Source organism: Bufo bufo, chromosome 8 (genome assembly GCF_905171765.1).
Source record: "Bufo bufo chromosome 8, aBufBuf1.1, whole genome shotgun sequence".
Taxonomy (NCBI): Eukaryota; Metazoa; Chordata; class Amphibia; order Anura; family Bufonidae; genus Bufo; species Bufo bufo.
In genome coordinates this window covers 198,985,983-199,006,414 of record NC_053396.1, presented here as the reverse complement: position 1 = coordinate 199,006,414, position 20,432 = coordinate 198,985,983, and the positions used below count along the sequence as shown (strand labels likewise).

Here is a 20,432-nt window from a genome sequence, read left to right as displayed (position 1 = left end):
TTATTTTTTTTTGTTCATGGTAATGCAAACGGATCCATTCTGAACGGATCTAAGCGTTTGCATTATAGGTGCGGATCCGTCTGTGCCGATACCAGACGGATCCGCACCTAACGCAGGTGTGAAAGTAGCCTTATAATGCGCCTGTTGGACTTTAATGACAAAACAGCCATGATGCGGGCCTTCCGGAGGAGACATCGCCCGATATCTATCCGAGGACACACAGTCATGTTGTTCGAAGATTTTTCAGCTGAGGTAGCAAAAAAGCGCAAAGCTTTCAGCCCCATCTGTACCAAGCTATACCGTGAAAATATTTGGTTCCATCTCCTGTACCCGTCTACTTTAAAGGTCTTTCATCAGGAAGAGGTTCTTACCTATGAGTCCTCTGCGGAAGTGGAGACAGCCTTGGACCCCATCATCTCCAGGAATGCCTCTACTCCTGTATCCTCTTCGCCACGTTTATACGGACATTCGCAAGGAAAGAAAACCGGACGCTAGCACAGAGATCGCTCAGAAAGACGATCGGCAGGGAGATCAAGAAGCATCAGGTGACTGACCCCACAGTCGCTGGGAAGATATGGATAGGTGCTAACCATCAGACCCCATAGAAGGATGATTGTAACTCTAACTCACCTGAAGTCCTGCACAGTGAGACCTCCGCAGCCCAGGACTTTCATGTGCCTTAAAGAGGACCTTTCTCTTGTAAAAACAATGTGAACTAAGTATGCTGACATATAGAGCGGCGCCCGGGGATCTCACTGCACTTACTATTATCCCTGGGCGCCGCTCTATATGTCAGCATACTTAGTTCACATAGTTTTTACAAGTGAAAGGTCCTCTTTAAGCTAGTTTACGGGGGTATTTCATAAGTTCTTTGTTCTTATAATCAGTGTAAAGTTATGGGGGTTGTGATATGCGAAAATGTCTCAGTGCCTGCAGATTAGAGCTATCGCTGGCAGAAAAAAGAGTCTCTAGCTTAACACCGGGAAGTGTATATTTACCATTCTGACTTCCACATATGGTGTAGCACTAGTTTCTAACTCAGTTACCACACAAGAGTTAAATTGTTGATTATTGTTCTTCCTTCCCTTTCTCCTTTTCCCTACTTCCCATACTTTCTTGACCCTCTCATTTTGCTCTATCAGACACTACCAGTTTCTGGGGCAAGGCCCAGAGGACAGAGCCAAGCCTGGCTCATCTACTCCTAACTCCTTACTCCTAAACTCCCATTTCTAATCTCCTGTCTCTTCCTGTCTGCTAACCTATATATATGGTGTTGGATGTGTGTAGAGCATCCACCAGTCTGTAATAGGAACTTAGCAGCTGTGACGAAGGAAAAATACATTCAACAGTAAAAAAAATTACATAGAATGGCATATAAACATTTTGGAGTGGCCCTTACACACATATGTGAGATACTACAAGTAGATCTACAGAGCTTGCAACAGTTGAAGGATGGTAAAATGTGGCCACAGGAGGAAAAAGGCGCTCATAGGGTAAGTAAGTTCAAAACAAGCCTCCAAATACAAGAAGAGTGGTACTGCTCACCTGTTGTTCTGTGCAACTGAAATAAAGGCGAATAAGAGTGATTAAGTATCGCTGGTTGGTGCTGCCGATTTCGTCCGCATTCACCTTTGGCGGGGGCCAAGCCGCCGTCTGGGTCAGTGAATGAGGTATGTTTCCACTGGACTCGGGGGTCGAGTGGAGGGGTGGACCATAGGTGCAAAACGCAACCAAAGTTTTTACAAACCAATAGTTTTTTTTATTGTTATCTTGACAACGCGTTTCGGGGTTCTGCGGACCCCTTTTTCAAGTCTAAAAAACATATACATACAATCACACAAATTAAGAACACACTGATGGGCGTAAGGTTACAAAATGTATGATAAAAGGGATAATAATAGTAATAATAGTAATAATACAGTCCTGATCAAAAGTTTAAGACCACTTGAAAAATGGCAAAAAATCATATTTAGCATGGCTGGATCTTAACAAGGTTCCAAGTAGAGCTTCAACATGCAACCTAAACCCCCCCAAAACAGAAATCCAACTCCCAAACATGAACTCAGTAATGAGTAGCTCCGCCATTATACAAACCGGATTCCAAAAAAGTTGGGACACTATACAAATCGTGAATAAAAACTGAATGCAATGATGTGGAGGTGCCAACTTTAAATATTTTATTCAGAATAGAACATAAATCACGGAACAAAAGTTTAAACTGAGAAAATGTACCATTTTAAGGGAAAAATATGTTGAATCAGAATTTCATGGTGTCAACAAATTCCAAAAAAGTTGGGACAAGGCCATTTTCACCACTGTGTGGCATCTCCCCTTCTTCTTACAACACTCAACAGACGTCTGGGGACCGAGGAGACTAGTTTCTCAAGTTTAGAAATAGGAATGCTCTCCCATTCTTGTCTAATACAGGCCTCTAACTGTTCAATCGTCTTGGGCCTTCTTTGTTGCACCTTACTCTTTATGATGCGCCAAATGTTCTCTATAGGTGAAAGATCTGGACTGCAGACTGGCCATTTCAGTACCCGCATCCTTCTCCTACGCAGCCATGATGTTGTGATTGATGCAGAATGTGGTCTGGCATTATCTTGTTGAAAAATGCAGGGTCTTCCCTGAAAGAGATGACGTAAGGATGGGAGCATATGTTGTTCTAGAACCTGAATATATTTTTCTGCATTGATGGTGCCTTTCCAGGCATGCAAGCTGCCCATGCCACACGCACTCATGCAACCCCATACCATCAGAGATGCAGGCTGAGCGTTGATAACAACTTGGGTTGTCCTTGTCCTCTTTGGTCCGGATGACATGGCGTCACAGATTTCCAAAAAGAACTTCGAATCGTGACTCGTCTGACCACAGAACAGTCTTCCATTTTGCCACACTCCATTTTAAATGATCCCTGGCCCAGTGAAAACGCCTGAGCTTGTGGATCTTGCTTAGAAATGGCTTCTTCTTTGCACTGTAGAGTTTCAGCTGCCAACGGCGGATGGCACAGTGGATTGTGTTCACTGACAATGGTTTCTGGAAGTATTCCTGAGCCCATTCTGTGATTTCCTTTACAGTAGCATTCCTGTTTGTGGTGCAGTGTCGTTTAAGGGCCCGGAGATCACGGGCATCCAGTATGGTTTTACGGCCTTGACCCTTACGTACAGAGATTGTTCCAGATTCTCTGAATCTTCGGATGATGTTATGCACAGTTGATGATGATAGATGCAAAGTCTTTGCAATTTTTCGCTGGGTAACACCTTTCTGATATTGCTCCACTATCTTTCTGCGCAACATTGTGGGAATTGGTGATCCTCTACCCATCTTGGCTTCTGAGAGACACTGCCACTCTGAGAAGCTCTTTTTATACCCAATCATGTTGCCAATTGACCTAATTAGTGTTAATTGGTCTTCCAGCTCTTCGTTATGCTCAAATTTACTTTTTCCAGCCTCTTATTGCTACTTGTCCCAACTTTTTTGGGATTTGTTGAAACCGTGAAATTTTGAATCAACGTATTTATCCTTTAAAATGATACATTTTTTCGGATTAAACGTTTGATCTGTCATCTACGTTCTATTACAAATAAAATATTGACATTTGCCATCTCCACATCATTGCATTCAGTTTTTATTCACAATTTGTTTAGTGTCCCAACTTTTTTGGAATCCGGTTTGTAGTTTATCACTTAAAAAAATTGTTTCGGCATGCTTGATGCAAGCGTTTCCATGAGGTGAGTGGGAACATTTCTCCAAGTGGTGAAGACGGCTGCACGAAGGCCATCTACTGTCTGGAACTGTTGTCCATTTTTGTAAACTTCCCTTGCCATCCATCCCCAAAGGTTCTCAATTGGATTAAGATCAGGGGAACACGCAGGATGGGCCAAAAGAGTGATGTTATTCTCCTGGAAGAAGTCCCTTGTCCTGCAGGCATTGTGTACTGTAGCGTTGTTCTGTTGAAAACCCAGTCGTTACCACACAGACGAGGGCCCTCAGTCATGAGGAATGCTCTCTGCAACATCTGGACATAGCCAGCGGCCGTTTGACGCCCCTGCACTTCCTGAAGCTCCATTGTTCCACTGAAGGAAAAAGCACCCAGACCATTATGGCACCCCCTCCACTGTGGCGCGTAGAAAACATCTCAAGTGGGATCTGCTTGTCATGCCAGTAACGTTGGAAACCATCAGGACCATCAAGGTTACATTTTTTCTCATCAGAGAATAAAACTTTCTTCCACCTTTGAATGTCCCATGTTTGGTGCTCTCTTGCAAAGTCCAAACGAGCAGTTCTGTGGTGTTCAAGGAGACGAGGTCTTTGAAGAAGTTTTTTGTTTTTGAAGCCCTTCAGTCTCAGATGCCGTCTGATGGTTATGAGGCTGCAGTCAGCACCAGTAAGGACCTTAATTTGGGTCGAGGATCGTTCAGTGTCTTGACGGACAGCCAATTGGATCCTCCGGCTCAGTACTGATGACATTTTTTGGGTCTTCCACTTGACTTTTTTGTTCCATAACCCTCAGGATCATTTAAGAATTTAAGAAATTCCAAATGACTGTCTTACTGCGTCCCACCTCAGCAGCGATGGCGCGCTGTGAGAGACCCTGCTTATGCAGTTCAACAACCCGACCACGTTCAAAAAGGAAGAGTTTTTTGCCTTTGCCATCACAACGTGTGACTACCTGACAGAAAATGACAATGAACCCACATCTTTGCACAGATTTGGCCTTTTAAAGGCATGTGGTCCTAAACTTTTGATCAGCTGAAAAACAGCCTGTTTCAGTTTATTCGTTGTTTTCATTAATTTGAATGCTCAAAAAAATGTTTTGTCTCACTCTCATTTCTTCTTGCTGCATGTTGAAGCTCTACTTGGAACCTTGTTAAGATCCAGCCATGTTAAATATGATTTTTTGCCATTTTTCAAGTGGTCTTAAACTTTTGATCAGGACTGTATGACCGTCACGAGGAGGGTCATTCAAACTTAGATTTTGATGTAGATATGAATGGATAAAAGAGTACAGAAATACGTAAATACAATGAAATAAATAAATAATGAATAGTAAATAAATATAAATTGTAAAAATATATATATATAAGCTATAAGAAAGGCGCCAATTGAGATAAAAGCAGGATTTTATAATCAAATGATTCCGTGGCTGATAATAAATAGCTGGTGATAAATGGCTATTTTGTAGGGCGCGTGTAAAAATAAATATTGATGTGCAATACAAATTTATATGTAGTTAAATACTTAATTAATGGTTAAATTGTGCAAACTCGATTGGTCCGAAAAGACGCAGGATCAAAAGGTGCATTACCACTACAGCGTCACTTGTATAAATTTAAGCGGTTGGTCAAGTGGGGTGAATGGACCTAGACGGGTAGTGATTCACATGATTGCAGAAAAAACGAAAAGCATATAAGGTTAAGTGGTTAAAGTGAGAGCTGAGGGTGAAAGGCATGAAGTGGTGTAATACAAGAGGATAAGAAAAGAGGGGAACAGGGAGGGAGAACGGCGCTGGAGGACTTACCGGTGGATAATACAATAACAGTTGAAGGATGGAACTGATAATGCAATATTACTGAAGGGGACAGAGAAGTAAGGGAAAGAACAACCAGCAGGTGGCACTATACAAGTAGATTTTATTGAATAACTCGGTGGCGATATAACATTTTTAATTACATCAAGTTACAAAAATATTCAGATTCAGGTGCTGGATTGGAACATATAGAATATTTTTCCTAGAGCAAATCCTTGATAAATAAAAAGCAAAGGTATTTTAGATAAGGCAGCAGAGATCCTTTTACTTTTATCAAGTTTATTATGAACTATATTGACCTACATTCAGGGAACATCCCCATGAGTCGGGAATACACATGGACTTTCACTGACTGATCCTTAACCCCATTAAGGCGGTTCAAAGAAAGTGCACTCGGACGGTCCTCGGATAAACTGCACACAGTTCCTGTGCCATGATGTACAGAGGTGACCACAGGGCTGCACCCGCAGAGCTGAGAATTATTCATCTATACAGAGAAAAAACATAAGATAAGCGTCAGATAACCCAGTGAAATATGCATTTGTTGAGACGTAATGAACATGCTCGCTATTTCAGTGGAGTGCTAGAGTACAGCAGTGGCAAAAGTGGCAATATCTCTGGCCTTCACCACCAAGCCCCAACCATAATATCCCTAGAGGCTCATTGCAGGCTGAAACTACATTTCTAGCTACGGTATTATTTAGGCACTGTATGTGGTTACTACTTGGGCTCTGCATTGCATTAATTTGAAGACACTGTACCGTTATCTGATACTGGGTAATGATATTACTGTACTTAGCCGCTCCACAGTTCTGGTATTTAAGGTCTGTACTGCACTATTTTAAGGTCCCTGTATGTGATACTGTGTGTCTGTATTATTTAGCCATTTCATGGTGCTGTTCATTTTTTAGCTCTGTCTTATACTATTATAGGATGTTGATATTAATGGACGCTTTATACCAAACAGTCTCTGCCTCTAGTATTTTGGAATATGAATGGATTATTAAATCATAGAGTCACTGATTTTAATTATTGAGAAAACTTGCAAGAGGTCAAAACAACTATCACTGAGAGCAGGTATCTAAAACATAACTTTTATTTATATATTTATATTAATAAAAAAATAACACCCATGGATCCAAAGGATCCTTTTGACAAATATAACGAGCTATCAACTACAAAAGGGCTGAAAAAGTGAGGTGCCAGGGCAGCAACCAGACGAGATACGGGAAATTTGGACTATCCCTTCACTGATCCCTTACACTTCTCAACCCAGGGACACACCTTGATGGTAGGTGTTCCCTGTTCTCGTACCTAGGACTATACTGTCCTTAAACTGTCCTTAACCTAACTAAGAAAAAGCTAACTGTGGTATATCCCGACTCCCCCCCCCCTTTATTATTGGAGGATAATTGTTGGGGTTCCTCAGGGGACCAATATACTATAAACAGTATTAGTGTACGTGCAACAATATGCACCGTACAGAACAATTGCAAGCGGAACCAAATGATGCCAAGTATATATAGAGAGCCAAAAAACAATGATAATGCAGGTCTCAAGACATAATACAGCTTATATATATAAAAGCAAGTTGTACCAGTATCCCATCACGATACAAGGGCATTAATACAAGAGGACTGAAGGCAATTTACATACCGGGCTGCCGTAGTCAGTGACACTATACTCACAAGACCAGCACTATGAATGATGTCCGCTGCAGACTGGAGCAGATGGACAGCTACCATCTGCTCCAGTCATCATTCATAGTGCTGGTCTAGTGCAGGCCGGAATCAGGGCTGCAAGGCTGGATGGAGGCCTGGCATGACTGGGGCTTGGAGGGAGAGGATTCGGGGTTACGAAGGGTTAAGGAGGAAGGCTAGTGACGGAAGGGATGGAGGTGTGGCTAAGGGCATAAAAGGGATAGCAAGGGCGGGAAAAGGGGCCATTTTGTGAGGACAGCAGTGTGGCAGCAGCCCCCGGCCACCCACCCTTTTGTTTTTTATTTTGGCTGCTGTTTGCCTGGGTTAGGTGGGGGTCCTCGAGTGTTTCTTAGTGTTGGTGTTAGGCCGGGGGGTTGTGAGTGGATTGCGGGTGGTCCGGCAGTGATTGGAGGGTAAGCTTTGTCATAGCGGTCTGGGGCGGTGGTGGGTCCTTGAAGTTGGTGGTTATGGTGGCTCTGGCGTGGTGGGGAGGGAGCCAAAGGAGGCTCTGGACTCCCCAGGTACTGGTTTAAGGTGTGATATGGCGGGTAGCGGCCCAAGTTGGTTGCCCTTGGTTACCGGTTCCTGCCTCTGAGCTGGCGTTTATCGGCTAGAGGTAATTTAACTCAGGGCGAGGCCAGTTATCCGTCATTTATGGGGCTCCAAGGACCCTCCCCGTGTTGGCATTCATGGGTTCTTGGTAAGGTTTAAGGGCGGGGCCTTCAGGTGGGAAGGCCAAGGGTTAAGTTATGTATTTATGATATTTATTTGTATTTATGTTATTATAAAAGGCTGCTGTGGCCATATAATCCACTTGCTGAGTCTGTCATTATTGGGGGGGGGGGGGGGAGTGGAGTTTAAGAGGTAAGCGACTCGACAATACGCCGGTCATGTGAGTATATTGTCACTGACTACGGCAGCCCGGTATGTCAATTGCCTTCAGTCCTCTTGTATTAATGCCCTTGTATCGTGATATAAGCTGTATTATCACTTTTTCAGCCCTTTTGTAGTTGATAGCTCGTTATATTTCTCAAAAATATCCTTTGGATCCATGGGTGTTATTATTTTATTAATATAAATATATAAATAAAAGTTATGTTTTAGATACTTGCTCTCAGTGATAGGAGTATTAAATCATAACTTACAGAGAAATCTTCTGTTTGTGATTCAGTTGAAGAGAAAAACTACGAGAAGCAGCAACAATGTGGTTCCATACAGGGGACCTGGGGAGAAAAATAATATTATATTCTACAGTTTGCACCAACTACTCCTATCGTTTCAGGTTGGCCTCATGCACGCTCATATTACTGCTGTGTTCTCGCTCCCAGCTTTACATGGGGGTCTTCCTGGTGGGGTTATCATATTTGCTCTGCCTGCAGGGCAAACTGATCCAGTTGTCAGTTTACAGCTCACCTTCCAGTCAAGACATTAGAAATAATGCAGGAGAATTCCCTGCCACCTTATGGTACATGGTATCATCGCATGTCGCCATCTAGTCATATACAGTGGATGCAGAAACGTAAAGGGGTTTTCCAGGATTTTGATACTGATGACCTATCCTCAGCATAGTGTACAAAAGGAGGCAACAGCAGCATCTTCAGTGAATTCTTTATTGGACGAGCGTCATAGAAAGTGTGCCATAAAACCAGACAGCAAGGTTTCGGCTACGTGGTAGCCTTTATCAGGCTTGATAGAGGCTACCACATAGCCGAAACCTTGCTGTCTGGTTTTATGGCACACTTTCTATGAAGCTCGTCCAATAAAGAATTCACTGAAGATGTTGCCGTTGCCTCTTTTTGTACATTATTCGTTGGACTGCTGAGGATCTGCGGTCGTGGCTTGGCTATTGCATTCCAGTGTGGTCACGAGGTCCGTAAGTGCTGCTCTACAAATGTTATTGACACTATCCTCAGCATAGGTCATCAGTATCTGATTGGTGGGGGTCGGACACCTCGGACCTCCGCCGATCAGCTGTTATGAGAAGGTAGCTGTGCTCCTCACGGCTTTCCAAACACAGCTTCGTACATTGTAAAGTGGCTGTGCTTGGTAATGCGCTCAGCCCCTGGAGTGGGGGAAAACTCCCCACCGTATAGCGTGGGTAAACGGGAAGCAACCATGCCTGGACATCAGGAAAAGGGAGCAACTCACCTCCTAAACCGCCCTAATCCTGGCCCTGACTCTTAACCGTATGAGCAGACCCAGATGGTCAGTGGGATCATACACAGGAACCTGGGACCCTGAGTAGCCCTGAGGATCCCTGAAATAAGGTTAAGAGCAGGAGACGACCTGTTCATCCCAGACGCGGATGAACAGGAGTCTCCACTAGCCAAGCTGCAAGGAAAAGGACAGCCAGTTAATACTCTATGAACCTTAGTACTTCCTCTTATAAATTAGGGAAATGTTTTATTGAATTCTCTGGAGATCATATACAAATGGGAAGTGAAAATAAGGAAATGTTCTTGTAATCATTGGCAAATTTTTATTCTCCCTTTAACAATGCTACAATTTCTAATGACGTATGTTATATCCAATTACGTATGTAGGCCAACTCTCACATATAAGATTTGGGAAGATCTTTCATACTTACTTAGACCAGACTGTTCACTGTGCAAGGTGGTGGTTGGAGGTAATGTAGGAGTGACAGGAGTGAACAAAGTCTGTACATTAACAAAAACATCAGTAGAGTTGGCATTTTTCTCTATGCTTTGATAGCTTTCAAACATGAAATTGAGATAAATTGTTGTGTTTTTCAGCTCAGGATAATAGTTGTGCGTAACGACAAGGTCTTCTTTCATGTCTATCGTCAGCACTAGCGCTCCGCCGGTTACACTGGTTCTATAGATGTGAGGTGTTCCATAGTTTACTGTACCAGCCAGCTTCACCATCAGTTCTGGCTCCTTGTTCAGTAATGTGTCGGGGTCACTGGTGTTGGAAGGTTTGTTACATATCTCTTCAGCTCTAATGACGAAGAGGCATGGGTTCTCTCCAAACATGGTCAGCTCTGAGGACACTATCTGTGCACTCCCGTTCTCAGATGGAGGTATGGAGACTAGAACAGTCACCTTGACATCAATGGCTTCCTTGATAGCAGACAGCTCGCGCCCTCCGGCTTCATCTGGAGAGTTTAGATCTAACAGGTCATTTTTGACCAGCTTACTGGACATAGATTGAGCTGTGGGGAAAAAATTTAACAGATTTGTGGTTTAATAAGGCTACTTTCACATTAGCGTTTTTTGCAGATCCGTCATGGATCTGCAAAAACGCTTCTGCTACTATAATACAACCATATATATCCATCATGAACGAATCCGGTTGTATTATGTCTTCTATAGCCATGACGGATCCGTCATGAACACCATTGAAAGTCAATGGGGGACGGATCCGTTTTCTATTGTGTCAGAGAAAACGGATCCGTCCCCATTGACTTACATTGTGTGCCAGGACGGATCTGTCTTGCTCCGCACCACATCGCAGACAGAAACCCGCTGCAGGCAGCATTTTGGTGTCTGAACGGAGGCAAACTGATGCATTCTGAGCGGATCATTTTCCATTCAGAATGCATTAGGGCAAAACTGATCCGTTTTGGACCGCTTGTGAGAGCCCTGAACGGAGCTCAGAGATGGAAAGCCAAAACGCCAGTGTGAAAGTAGCCTAAAGGATCATTGTCATCTTTATATAGTATTACATGAAGAGTTATGGACCATAGGGGCAGCCCCTATAGAGAAGAGGCTATGGCTCTTGGAACTTGTGAAACTAGTCAATTAACAAAGACACCACATAGACATAAAATGGATGTTCTCTCCAGCAATGGCTTGAATCTTCATCAGAAGAGGCTCCGCATTCTAATCTCCATTCTAAATATTCATATCTACCCTTAAACACTATTTTAGGTCCAACATTCTGATCTGATTTACTATGTCTTTTTTGTGACCGGACCCTATGTTATTCTAGTGCAGAACTCCAAACCTCTGTGCCATGGATACAGAGACAGATTATATATATCTGGATGCCAGCAGCTACCAGTTGGGAAACTGTTTTTCTGATACAGAACTTCAAATCTTCTACAGAGACATACATTTCAATAACATTCTGTATGCCTGAAGCCACCACTAGGGGGAGCTCAAAAGCTTCTTGTATACTGTTTTGTTATTGTGTTCAACATCTAAACAGTCTGCAGTAAGCTTCCGAGCTCCCCCTAGTGGTGCTACTGACGCTTCCAACATGGCGCCAATGTGGCATATCATTGAAACTCCATTTAGTCTAGTCTTGTAAGAGGAAACAGCTTCTTGCAATTTGGCTTCCTACCACCTCCTACCACCAGAAAAGCCCAAAACTGCACAATAGAGAGATTTATGTAGTTATTCATTAACTGTCTACAAGTAAATCACTTATGAGATACACTTAAAGTGGATTTGCACAAGTCAGTTATCGGGCAGATTATCGGGAACGACCGTTGCTGTGAATGCTCGTTTCCGACAATCTGCATGTGTAAGTGTGCAGTCAATCACCCGATGAATGAGCGAAACGTTCATTCATCGGGTGATCCTGTCATTCATACAGGCACACCAATCATCGTTTCCGGGCAGCAGATCGTGTGGTCTAAACAGCGGTTTGCCGCCCAGACACAATGATTCTGTATGGGGATGAGAAATAGCAATAGTGATCACTCATCCTCATACTGTGGATATATTCTATAGAGATGATTGTCCACAATATAAGGAATGCTACCTCTTAAAAAAAAAGTTAAAAAAAATGCTTCGAAAACTTCTTCGCACTTTTCAAGATGTATCCACTGCTCATCTGTCCAATGCCCTAACACAAGATATAGACTTTAGTTGCCCATACACATTGGATTTGTCAGATCGGCTTCTTGGCTTTTCTTTTTTTATTTCAACAGGTCTGATTCTTTGTTTTTCTCTATTTAATAATTAGACATGCTTGACCAAATTGGAATGCACGCTCACGGAGAGGTCGAAGGATGGATATGTGCAGAATCCTAACGTATCGTCTATCCACAGATGATAAGTGTAACCTGTGGGATTTCCATCCTGGCAAGACCCCCACCAATCACAAAAATGGAGGTCTTGTCTCCTCTTTGAAATAGAGTGGCAATTACTCATGCAGTCTAATAACTGTGAGTGCATGCTCGTGGGGAGGTCGAAGGATGCATATGGCCAGAATCCTAACTTATCATCTTTCCACAGGATTGGCAATCTGTGCCTAATCATTGAGATTTCCACCATAGAGGGACCCGTCCGCCACCAATCACGAAAAGGCTAAACTACAATCACTGCAACTCTATGGAGCTGATGGAGAATTAGGCTATTGTCATCAGTCCTATAAACGTTGAATGGACCCACAGGATCTATGTGTGACCACCGCTTCATTTAGATGGAGGACAGGGAACCCCTGTTGTCATGCCCAGCATGTGTGTCTCTGATCTTTTTGGTATTCTTATCTGCTTCTGTATGGCCTATAAACAGAAGTGGCGAGAGATGTGCACAACAATCTCATCCTATGTAACCTTTTTGCAGGTGGCTGCCTTCTACTACAATATGGTGGTCACTGGACCTATTTTTTTTAGAGGATCAGACTTGACATCTTTGCATGCAATACAAGTGTCTACATACACATTCAAGATCCACCAACCAACTGACCAATTTCATTGCCTGGTGGAGCATCTCAACTCATCAACATCATGATGATTTACAAATCCTTGACTTATGGAGTAGGGCCAAGTATAAAAAACATGATGCTACCAAAACCAATGGCCTGAGAAGTTCCATTGATCTAATCTCCACATTTAACCTTCAACCACACCAATTTACAAAACCTTGCATCTTACCAAGTGCACAGAGGGCCAGCACCATGAAGCCATTCAGTCTACGACTCATTATTTTGCCTTTTGTCGAAGATTGCTTCTTGCAGAACAGCAAGACTGATGTAAATGAAATCTGCTTTGGGTCTTTCCACAATTTTATATCAATGACCTTGTCATGGAACAGTCTTATCATTGCAAACTACATGTATACTTGATAATAAGTTCTGTTTGCAGACATATTGTTTGTTCAGGAAACTGCAGCAAAAAAAAATAAAACATTTCTGTACTGATTTGACATTCAGTTTGGATGTTTTTTTTTTTTTAAGATTTCACACAACCTTAGGCCTCATGAGCATGGAGCCAGATAGTAGTAAATGTGGCAGGGAGTGGAAGGTGCATAGGGTGTTAGTTGTTATGGCACACAACGGACACACAAGCTGGTAAAAACAGGAACTTTGATGCACTAGCTTAGGTGGGTTGTCCCATCTGTGACATTTATGGCATATTGCTATAATACAGTCAGGTCCATAAATATTGGGACATCGACACAATTCTAACATTTTTGGCTCTATACACCACCACAATGGATTTGAAATGAAACGAACAAGATGTGCTTTAGGCCTCATGCACACGACCGTGCCGTTTTTTTGCGGTCCGCAAACTGCGGATCAGCAAAAAACGGAAGCCGCCCGTGTTGCCTTCCGCAATTTGCGGAACAGAATGGGCGTCGGCAATATAAATGCCTATTCTTGTCCGCAAAGCGCGGACAAGAATAGGACACTCTATATTTTTTTTAGCAAGGCCGCGGAACGGAGCCACAGATGCGGACAGCACAAGGAGTGCTGTCCGCATCTTTTGCGGCCCCATTGAAGTGAATGGGTCCGCATCCGAGCTGCCAAAACTGCGGCTCGGATGCGGACCCAAACAACGGTCATGTGCATGAGGCCTTAACTGCAGACTGTAAGCTTTAATTTGAGGGTATTTACATCCAAATCAGGTGAACGGTGCAGGAATTACAACAGTTTGCATATGTGCCTCCCACTTGTTAAGAGACCAAAAGTAATGGGACAGAATAATAATCATAAATCAAACTTTCACTTTTTAATACTTGGTTGCAAATACTTTGCAGTCAATTACAGCCTGAAGTCTGGAACGCATAGACATCACCAGACGCTGGGTTTCATCCCTGGTGATGCTCTGCCAGGCCTCTACTGCAACTGTCTTCAGTTCCTGCTTGTTCTTGGGGCATTTTCCCTTCAGTTTTGTCTCCAGCAAGTGAAATGCAGCTCAATCGGATTCAGGTCCGGTGATTGACTTGGCCATTGCATAACATTCCACTTCTTTCCCTTAAAAAACTCTTTGGTTGCTTTTGTAGTATGCTTTGGGTCATTGTCCATCTGCACTGTGAAGCGCCGTCCAATGAAGCATTTGGCTGAATATGAGCAGATAATATTGCCCGAAACACTTCAGAACTCATCCTGCTGCTTTTGTCAGCAGTCACATCATGAATAAATACAAGAGGACCAGTTCCATTGGCAGCCATACATGCCCACGCCATGACACTACCACCACCATGCTTCACTGATGAGGTGGTATGCTTAGGATCATGAGCAGTTCCTTTCGTCCTCCATACTCTTCTCTTCCCATCACTCTGGTACAAGTTGATCTTGGTCTCATCTGTCCATAGGATGTTGTTCCAGAAGTGTGAAGGCTTTTTTAGATGTCGTTTGGCAAACTCTAATCTGGCCTTCCTGTTTTTGAGGCTCACCAATGGTTTACATCTTGTGGTGAACCCTCTGTATTCACTCTGGTGAAGTCTTCTCTTGATTGTTGACTTTGACACACATACACCTACCTCCTGGAGAGTGTTCTTGATCTGGCCAACTGTTGTGAAGGTTTTTTTTTTCACTAGGGTAAGAATTCTTCGGTCATCCACCACAGTTGTTTTCCGTGGTCTTCCGGGTCTTTTGGTGTTGCTGAGCTCACCGGTGCGTTCCTTCTTTTTAAGAATGTTCCAAACAGTTGTTTTGGCCACGCCTAATGTTTTTGCTATCTCTCTGATGGGTTTGTTGTGTTTTTTCAGCCTGATGATGACTTGCTTCACTGATAGTGACAGCTCTTTGGATCTCATCTTGAGAATTGACAGCAACAGATTCCAAATACAAATAGCACACTTGAAATGAACTCTGGACCTTTTATCTGCTCATTGTAACTGGGATAATGAGGGAATAACACACACCTGGCCATGGAACAGCTGAGAAGCCAATTGTCCCATTACTTTTGGTCCCTTAACAAGTAGGAGGCACATATGCAAACTGTTGTAATTCCTACACCGTTCACCTGATTTGGATGTAAATACCCTCAAATTAAAGCTGACAGTCTGCAGTAAAAGCACATCTTGTTCGTTTCATTTCAAACCCATTGTGGTGGTGTGCAGAGCCAAAAATGTTAGAATTGTCTGTCCCAATATTTATGGACCTGACTGTATGTCATAAATTCTTCAGAGACATACTTGTGATAACCAGGGACAGCCATTGTGTGCATCACCCCACCATAATAAAGTGTGTGCTGCCGCTTTGCCATTGCTACTACAGCTTAACCTGAAGTGCTACACTTGGGGTGGGGGGGGGAGCAGCACCTGCCCCATTGTCTTTCGGAGTCAAGAGTGCTGGCCATTATCCCTGTTTCGACTGCCATCACTAATGTAACATAGTACATAAGGCCGAAAAAAGACATTTGTCCATCCAGTTCTGCCTGTTATCCTGCAAGTTGATCCAGAGGAAGGCAAAAAAAAAAACTGTGATGTAGAAGCCAATTTTCCCCACTTTAGGGAAAATGTGCCACTACTGACCTGCCAGTGCCTCCATTAGTGACCGGAGGAGTGGCAGGACTGGAGCGCCTGCTATGGTGTCGTCTGAGCCTGTTGTCACTGTGTTGCTTAGCCAGTGAGTTTGGGGGACACAAGTAGTGAATTATGAGTATAATATTATACATATTATAATGCACATGGCAGCCTATCAGAGTTAACAGGCTGACAAACACATTATAATATATATACATAGATAGGCCTGCCATACATATTATTACAGTATATATATATATATAAAGGACAGTATGGGGGCACAGGGAAAAGGAATAGTATGGGACATGAAGAAGAGGCACAGTATGGGGGCACAGAGATGAGGCACAGTATGGTAGCATGGAGCAAGAGGCACTATAGGGACACAGACCTAGAGGCACTATAGGGGGCACAGAGATGAGGCACAGTATGGGGGCACAGAGAAGAGATAAAGTATGGGGACACAGAGAAGACAGACATTTTGGGCGCACAGAGCAAGAGGCACATAATGGGTGCAAGGAGAAAAGGCACAATATAGGGGACAGAGAAGAAGCACAGTATGGGGGCACAGAGCAAGCGGCACTATGGGGGAAAAGAGCAAGATACAATTTGGGGGCACAGAGAAAGAAGCACTATGGGGCACAGGACAAGAAACATAATATAAGGGGAGCACAGAGCAAGAGGCACAGAACCTGGCACTACAAATAGGGGCACAGTGCATGGGGCACTATGTATAGGGGGCACTATTATTAGGAGTGCTATTTTCAGGGGATATAGTATGTGACATGATTATGTTCAGGGACACAGTGTATTCTGCTGTTATATTCAGGCCATAGCATGTGGCATTGTGGCAGTAAGAGGAGTTTGCGTTATTATGTAGGGTATGGATGTATTGGAAAAGCGAGAAGTTGAAGACATCTGGCTGGCAGACTATGCAGAGACAAGTTGTGCCTGGGAGAAGTCATCATGGTGGTCTGAACCAGATGGAGAAGAACCTGTAAGTCATTAAAAGAAAATGTTTAGTATTGTTCGGTATTGTAGCCCCTCATATAGCCTACAGAGCAATGATGGGTGGTACCATTCTCTTTTGCAAAACAACAACTCCCAGCATACCTTTACAGCTCTGTAGTTTCGAACTGTGCAAACTTATATGGCAAGGGCTAAACTGAGTATAGAAATGGTATCTACAGTATACTGAGCCGTTTTTGAGCTTTGTTCTGGTGCTGTATTTATGTATTGTAATTGGTTCTGGTGCTGTGTTTATAAACTGGGGTTGGTTTTGGTGCTGTATTTATAAACTGGGGTTGGTTTTGGTGCTGTATTTATGTAATAAGCTTGATATTTGGTTGCGTCTATTGACACAACACAACTAAGCCAGACGAGCACGGTTCCTGTTTTTAGCCCTTGTTCTGTTTCCTTGTAACAATTATAATGACTTACAACAAAGAAATCTTACATTAGTGAATCGACCATTAGAAATAATGCAGAAGAATTTTCTGCCACAATATGGCAAATGGTAACATAAGGCTACTTTCACACTGGCGTTTTGGCTTTCCGTTTGTCAGATCCGTTTCAGGGCTCTCACAAGCGGTCCAAAACGGATCAGTTTTGCCCTAATGCATTCTGCAGCGTTTTGCTGTCCGCTTGACGAAACTGAGCCAAACGGATCGGATCGGTCCTGGCACACAATGTAAGTCAGCGGGGACGGATCCGTTTTCTCTGACACAATCTGGCACAATAGAAAACGGATCCGTCCTCTATTGACTTTCAATGAAGTTCATGACGGATCCGTCTTGGCTGTTACAGATAATACAAACGATCCGGTCATGATGGATGCATGCGGTTGTATTATTGTAACGGATCAGTTTTGGCAGATCCATGACGGATCCGCCCAAAACGCGAGAGTGAAAGTAGCCTAACATGTCGCCATCTAGTCATATAGATACAGCAAGTTAAGGTCATAATGGCTAATCACTTCTATATATGTAATCTTAAATGGCTTCTCCAGGCTACAGATATTGATAATTCATACTCTGGATAGGTCATTAATATCAGATTGAGGAGGTTTGAGTGCCAGCACCTCCACCGATTAGCTGATCAGCCACTTGCTAATGTATTGTCATTATTCGTATTGCTTCCTTTGCTGGCTGGATTAATTTTTCCATCACATGATATTCTTCTTGTTTCCATGGTTATGACCACCCTGCAACCCAGCAGCTGTGGTCGTGCTTGCACACTATAGGAAAATGCACTAGTCTATGTGCACTCCCATGGTTTCAGCCACCAGAGCCTGGCGCTTTTTCCTGTAGTGTGCAAGCACGACCACCCCTGATGGATTGCAGGGTGGTCGTAACCCCTGGAAATGAGCAGTGTATAATGTGCTGGAAAAATGAATCCAGCCAGCAATGGAGGCAATATGGAGAATCACAATACATTAGTAAGTGCCTTGTATTAACTTTCTCTGCATGATAAATGCCACTTGCTGATTGAGACAGCCTCTTTAATGCTCTGTAAGGTCTTATACAGATCTCATACAGATGGGATGTGAGAATGGGGAAATCTCATCGTAACCCCAAGTAGCTTATTATTTCTCCTTTTACATTTCTACAATTTCCAAGTCTGTGTGCTGGCTTCTGGCATTTTCCTTATGACCGAATCCCAGACAAAAAAAGCCTACTTTCACACTAGCGTTAATATTTTCCGGTATTGAGATCCGTCATAGGGTGAGGACAAATGAGGACAAAACGTGCTGAACCCTGCCGGGTCCAGCAAAAACGCTAGTGTGAAAGTAGCCTAAAGGAACCTTTTTGGTAACTGCTCAATACCCCTGCAGCGCCATCACAGGGGAAATGTGTCATTACATGGCATTGAAATGAACGTACAGTCTGTGTCATATATGGACCTGGAGAGGAGTTAAATGGGTGATGGTCAGTAGACAGTGATGACAGAGTGGATTCCATCTATAATATTACATTACGGTACAATTTGGTATGTGCACTCAAAGAGTCGCACTTGTGTTGTTGCATTTTAAGACATTCTGGTTTATTGATGGACATTCCGAAAGCGGGACTGCTTCACTTAACTTAGTTTAAACTTATAGCAATTATATATATATATATATATATATATATATATATATACGCATTAAATCGGACAGCACTCCAAGACTTGAAAAAACATGATGTCTTTATTTACCCATGTGGAACAATTGCAACTTTTCAGCTCACAACTGAGCCTTTCTCAAGCCGGCTTGAGAAAGGCTCAGTTGTGAGCTGAAACGTTGCAATTGTTCCACATGGGTGAATAAAGACATCACGTTTATTCAAGTCTTGGAGTGCTGTCCGATTTCATGCGTATATTAAGGGTGAGAAGCTAATTCCCTTGGACTTTGCACCTGAGCCCGTTTACTGGTGACGCCGAATTCCTTCTTTCTCTCTCTCTCTCTCTCTCTCTCTCTCTCTCTCTATATATATATATCTCAAACAAAAAACATATGGCAGCACTCTGTTACACATGCAAACAATAGAACTAGGGATTAGGGATTATTCTGAATTACAGTGGTACTGTACCTATTATACATGAAAAATGGAAGCTCTTAGTGCAGATTTTTAATCAAACATGTGTCGGGCCCATCTACCAACGTCAAGGTGGCTTCTGCAGTACCTAACACTAACAGAACTGCCTCTCCTGGGCCTAACCTAAGCCTACAATGTTCAGGGCGGTGTAGGAACCAGCGATAGTTATACTCTTCCATTTTTCATGTATAGTAGGTACAGTACCACTGTAATCCCAAATAATCTCTAATCCCTAGTTCCATACATATTCTGTTTGCTGTCTGCATGTTAGCTTCATGGATGTGCACCTGCGACTTTGTATGTGCTAATCTAAATTTTCTTAAATTATATACACTGCTCAAAAAAATAAAGGGAACACAAAAATAACACATCCTAGATCTGAGTTAATTAAATATTCTTCTGAAATACTTTGTTCTTTACATAGTTGAATGCGCTGACAACAAAATCACACAAAAATAAAAAAATGGAAATCAAATTTTTCAACCCATGGAGGTCTGGATTTGGAGTCACACTCAAAATTAAAGTGGAAAAACACACAACAGGCTGATCCAACTTTGATGTAATGTCCTTAAAACAAGTCAAAATGAGGCTCAGTAGTGTGTGTGGCCTCCACGTGCCTGTATGACCTCCCTACAACGCCTGTGCATGCTCCTGATGAGGAGGCGGACGGTCTCCTGAGGGATCTCCTCCCAGACCTGGACTAAAGCATCTGCCAACTACTGGACAGTCTGTGGTGCAACGTGACGTTGGTGGATAGAGCGAGACATGATGTCCCAGATGTGCTCAATTGGATTCAGGTCTGGGGAACGGGCGGGCCAGTCCATAGCATCAATGCCTTCATCTTGCAGGAACTGCTGACACACTCCAGCCACATGAGGTCTAGCATTGTCTTGCATTAGGAGGAACCCAGGGCCAACCGCACCAGCATATGGTCTCACAAGGGGTCTGAGGATCTCATCTCGGTACC

The 20,432-nt window shown here is 43.1% G+C and overlaps 1 protein-coding gene across 1 annotated transcript; it reads right to left on the bottom strand.

The window, feature by feature from the left end:
* Positions 1 to 5,743: 5,743 nt before the first annotated feature.
* Positions 5,744 to 10,396, bottom strand: LOC120977772. The gene is made up of 3 exons (XM_040405872.1): positions 9,818 to 10,396; positions 8,376 to 8,453; positions 5,744 to 6,017 (listed from the first exon to the last, which is right to left on the bottom strand). The coding sequence occupies exons 1-2, from the start codon at positions 10,392 to 10,394 to the stop codon at positions 8,398 to 8,400; spliced, it is 633 nt and encodes a 210-aa protein (XP_040261806.1). The 5' UTR covers positions 10,395 to 10,396; the 3' UTR covers positions 5,744 to 6,017; positions 8,376 to 8,397.
* Positions 10,397 to 20,432: the final 10,036 nt, after the last annotated feature.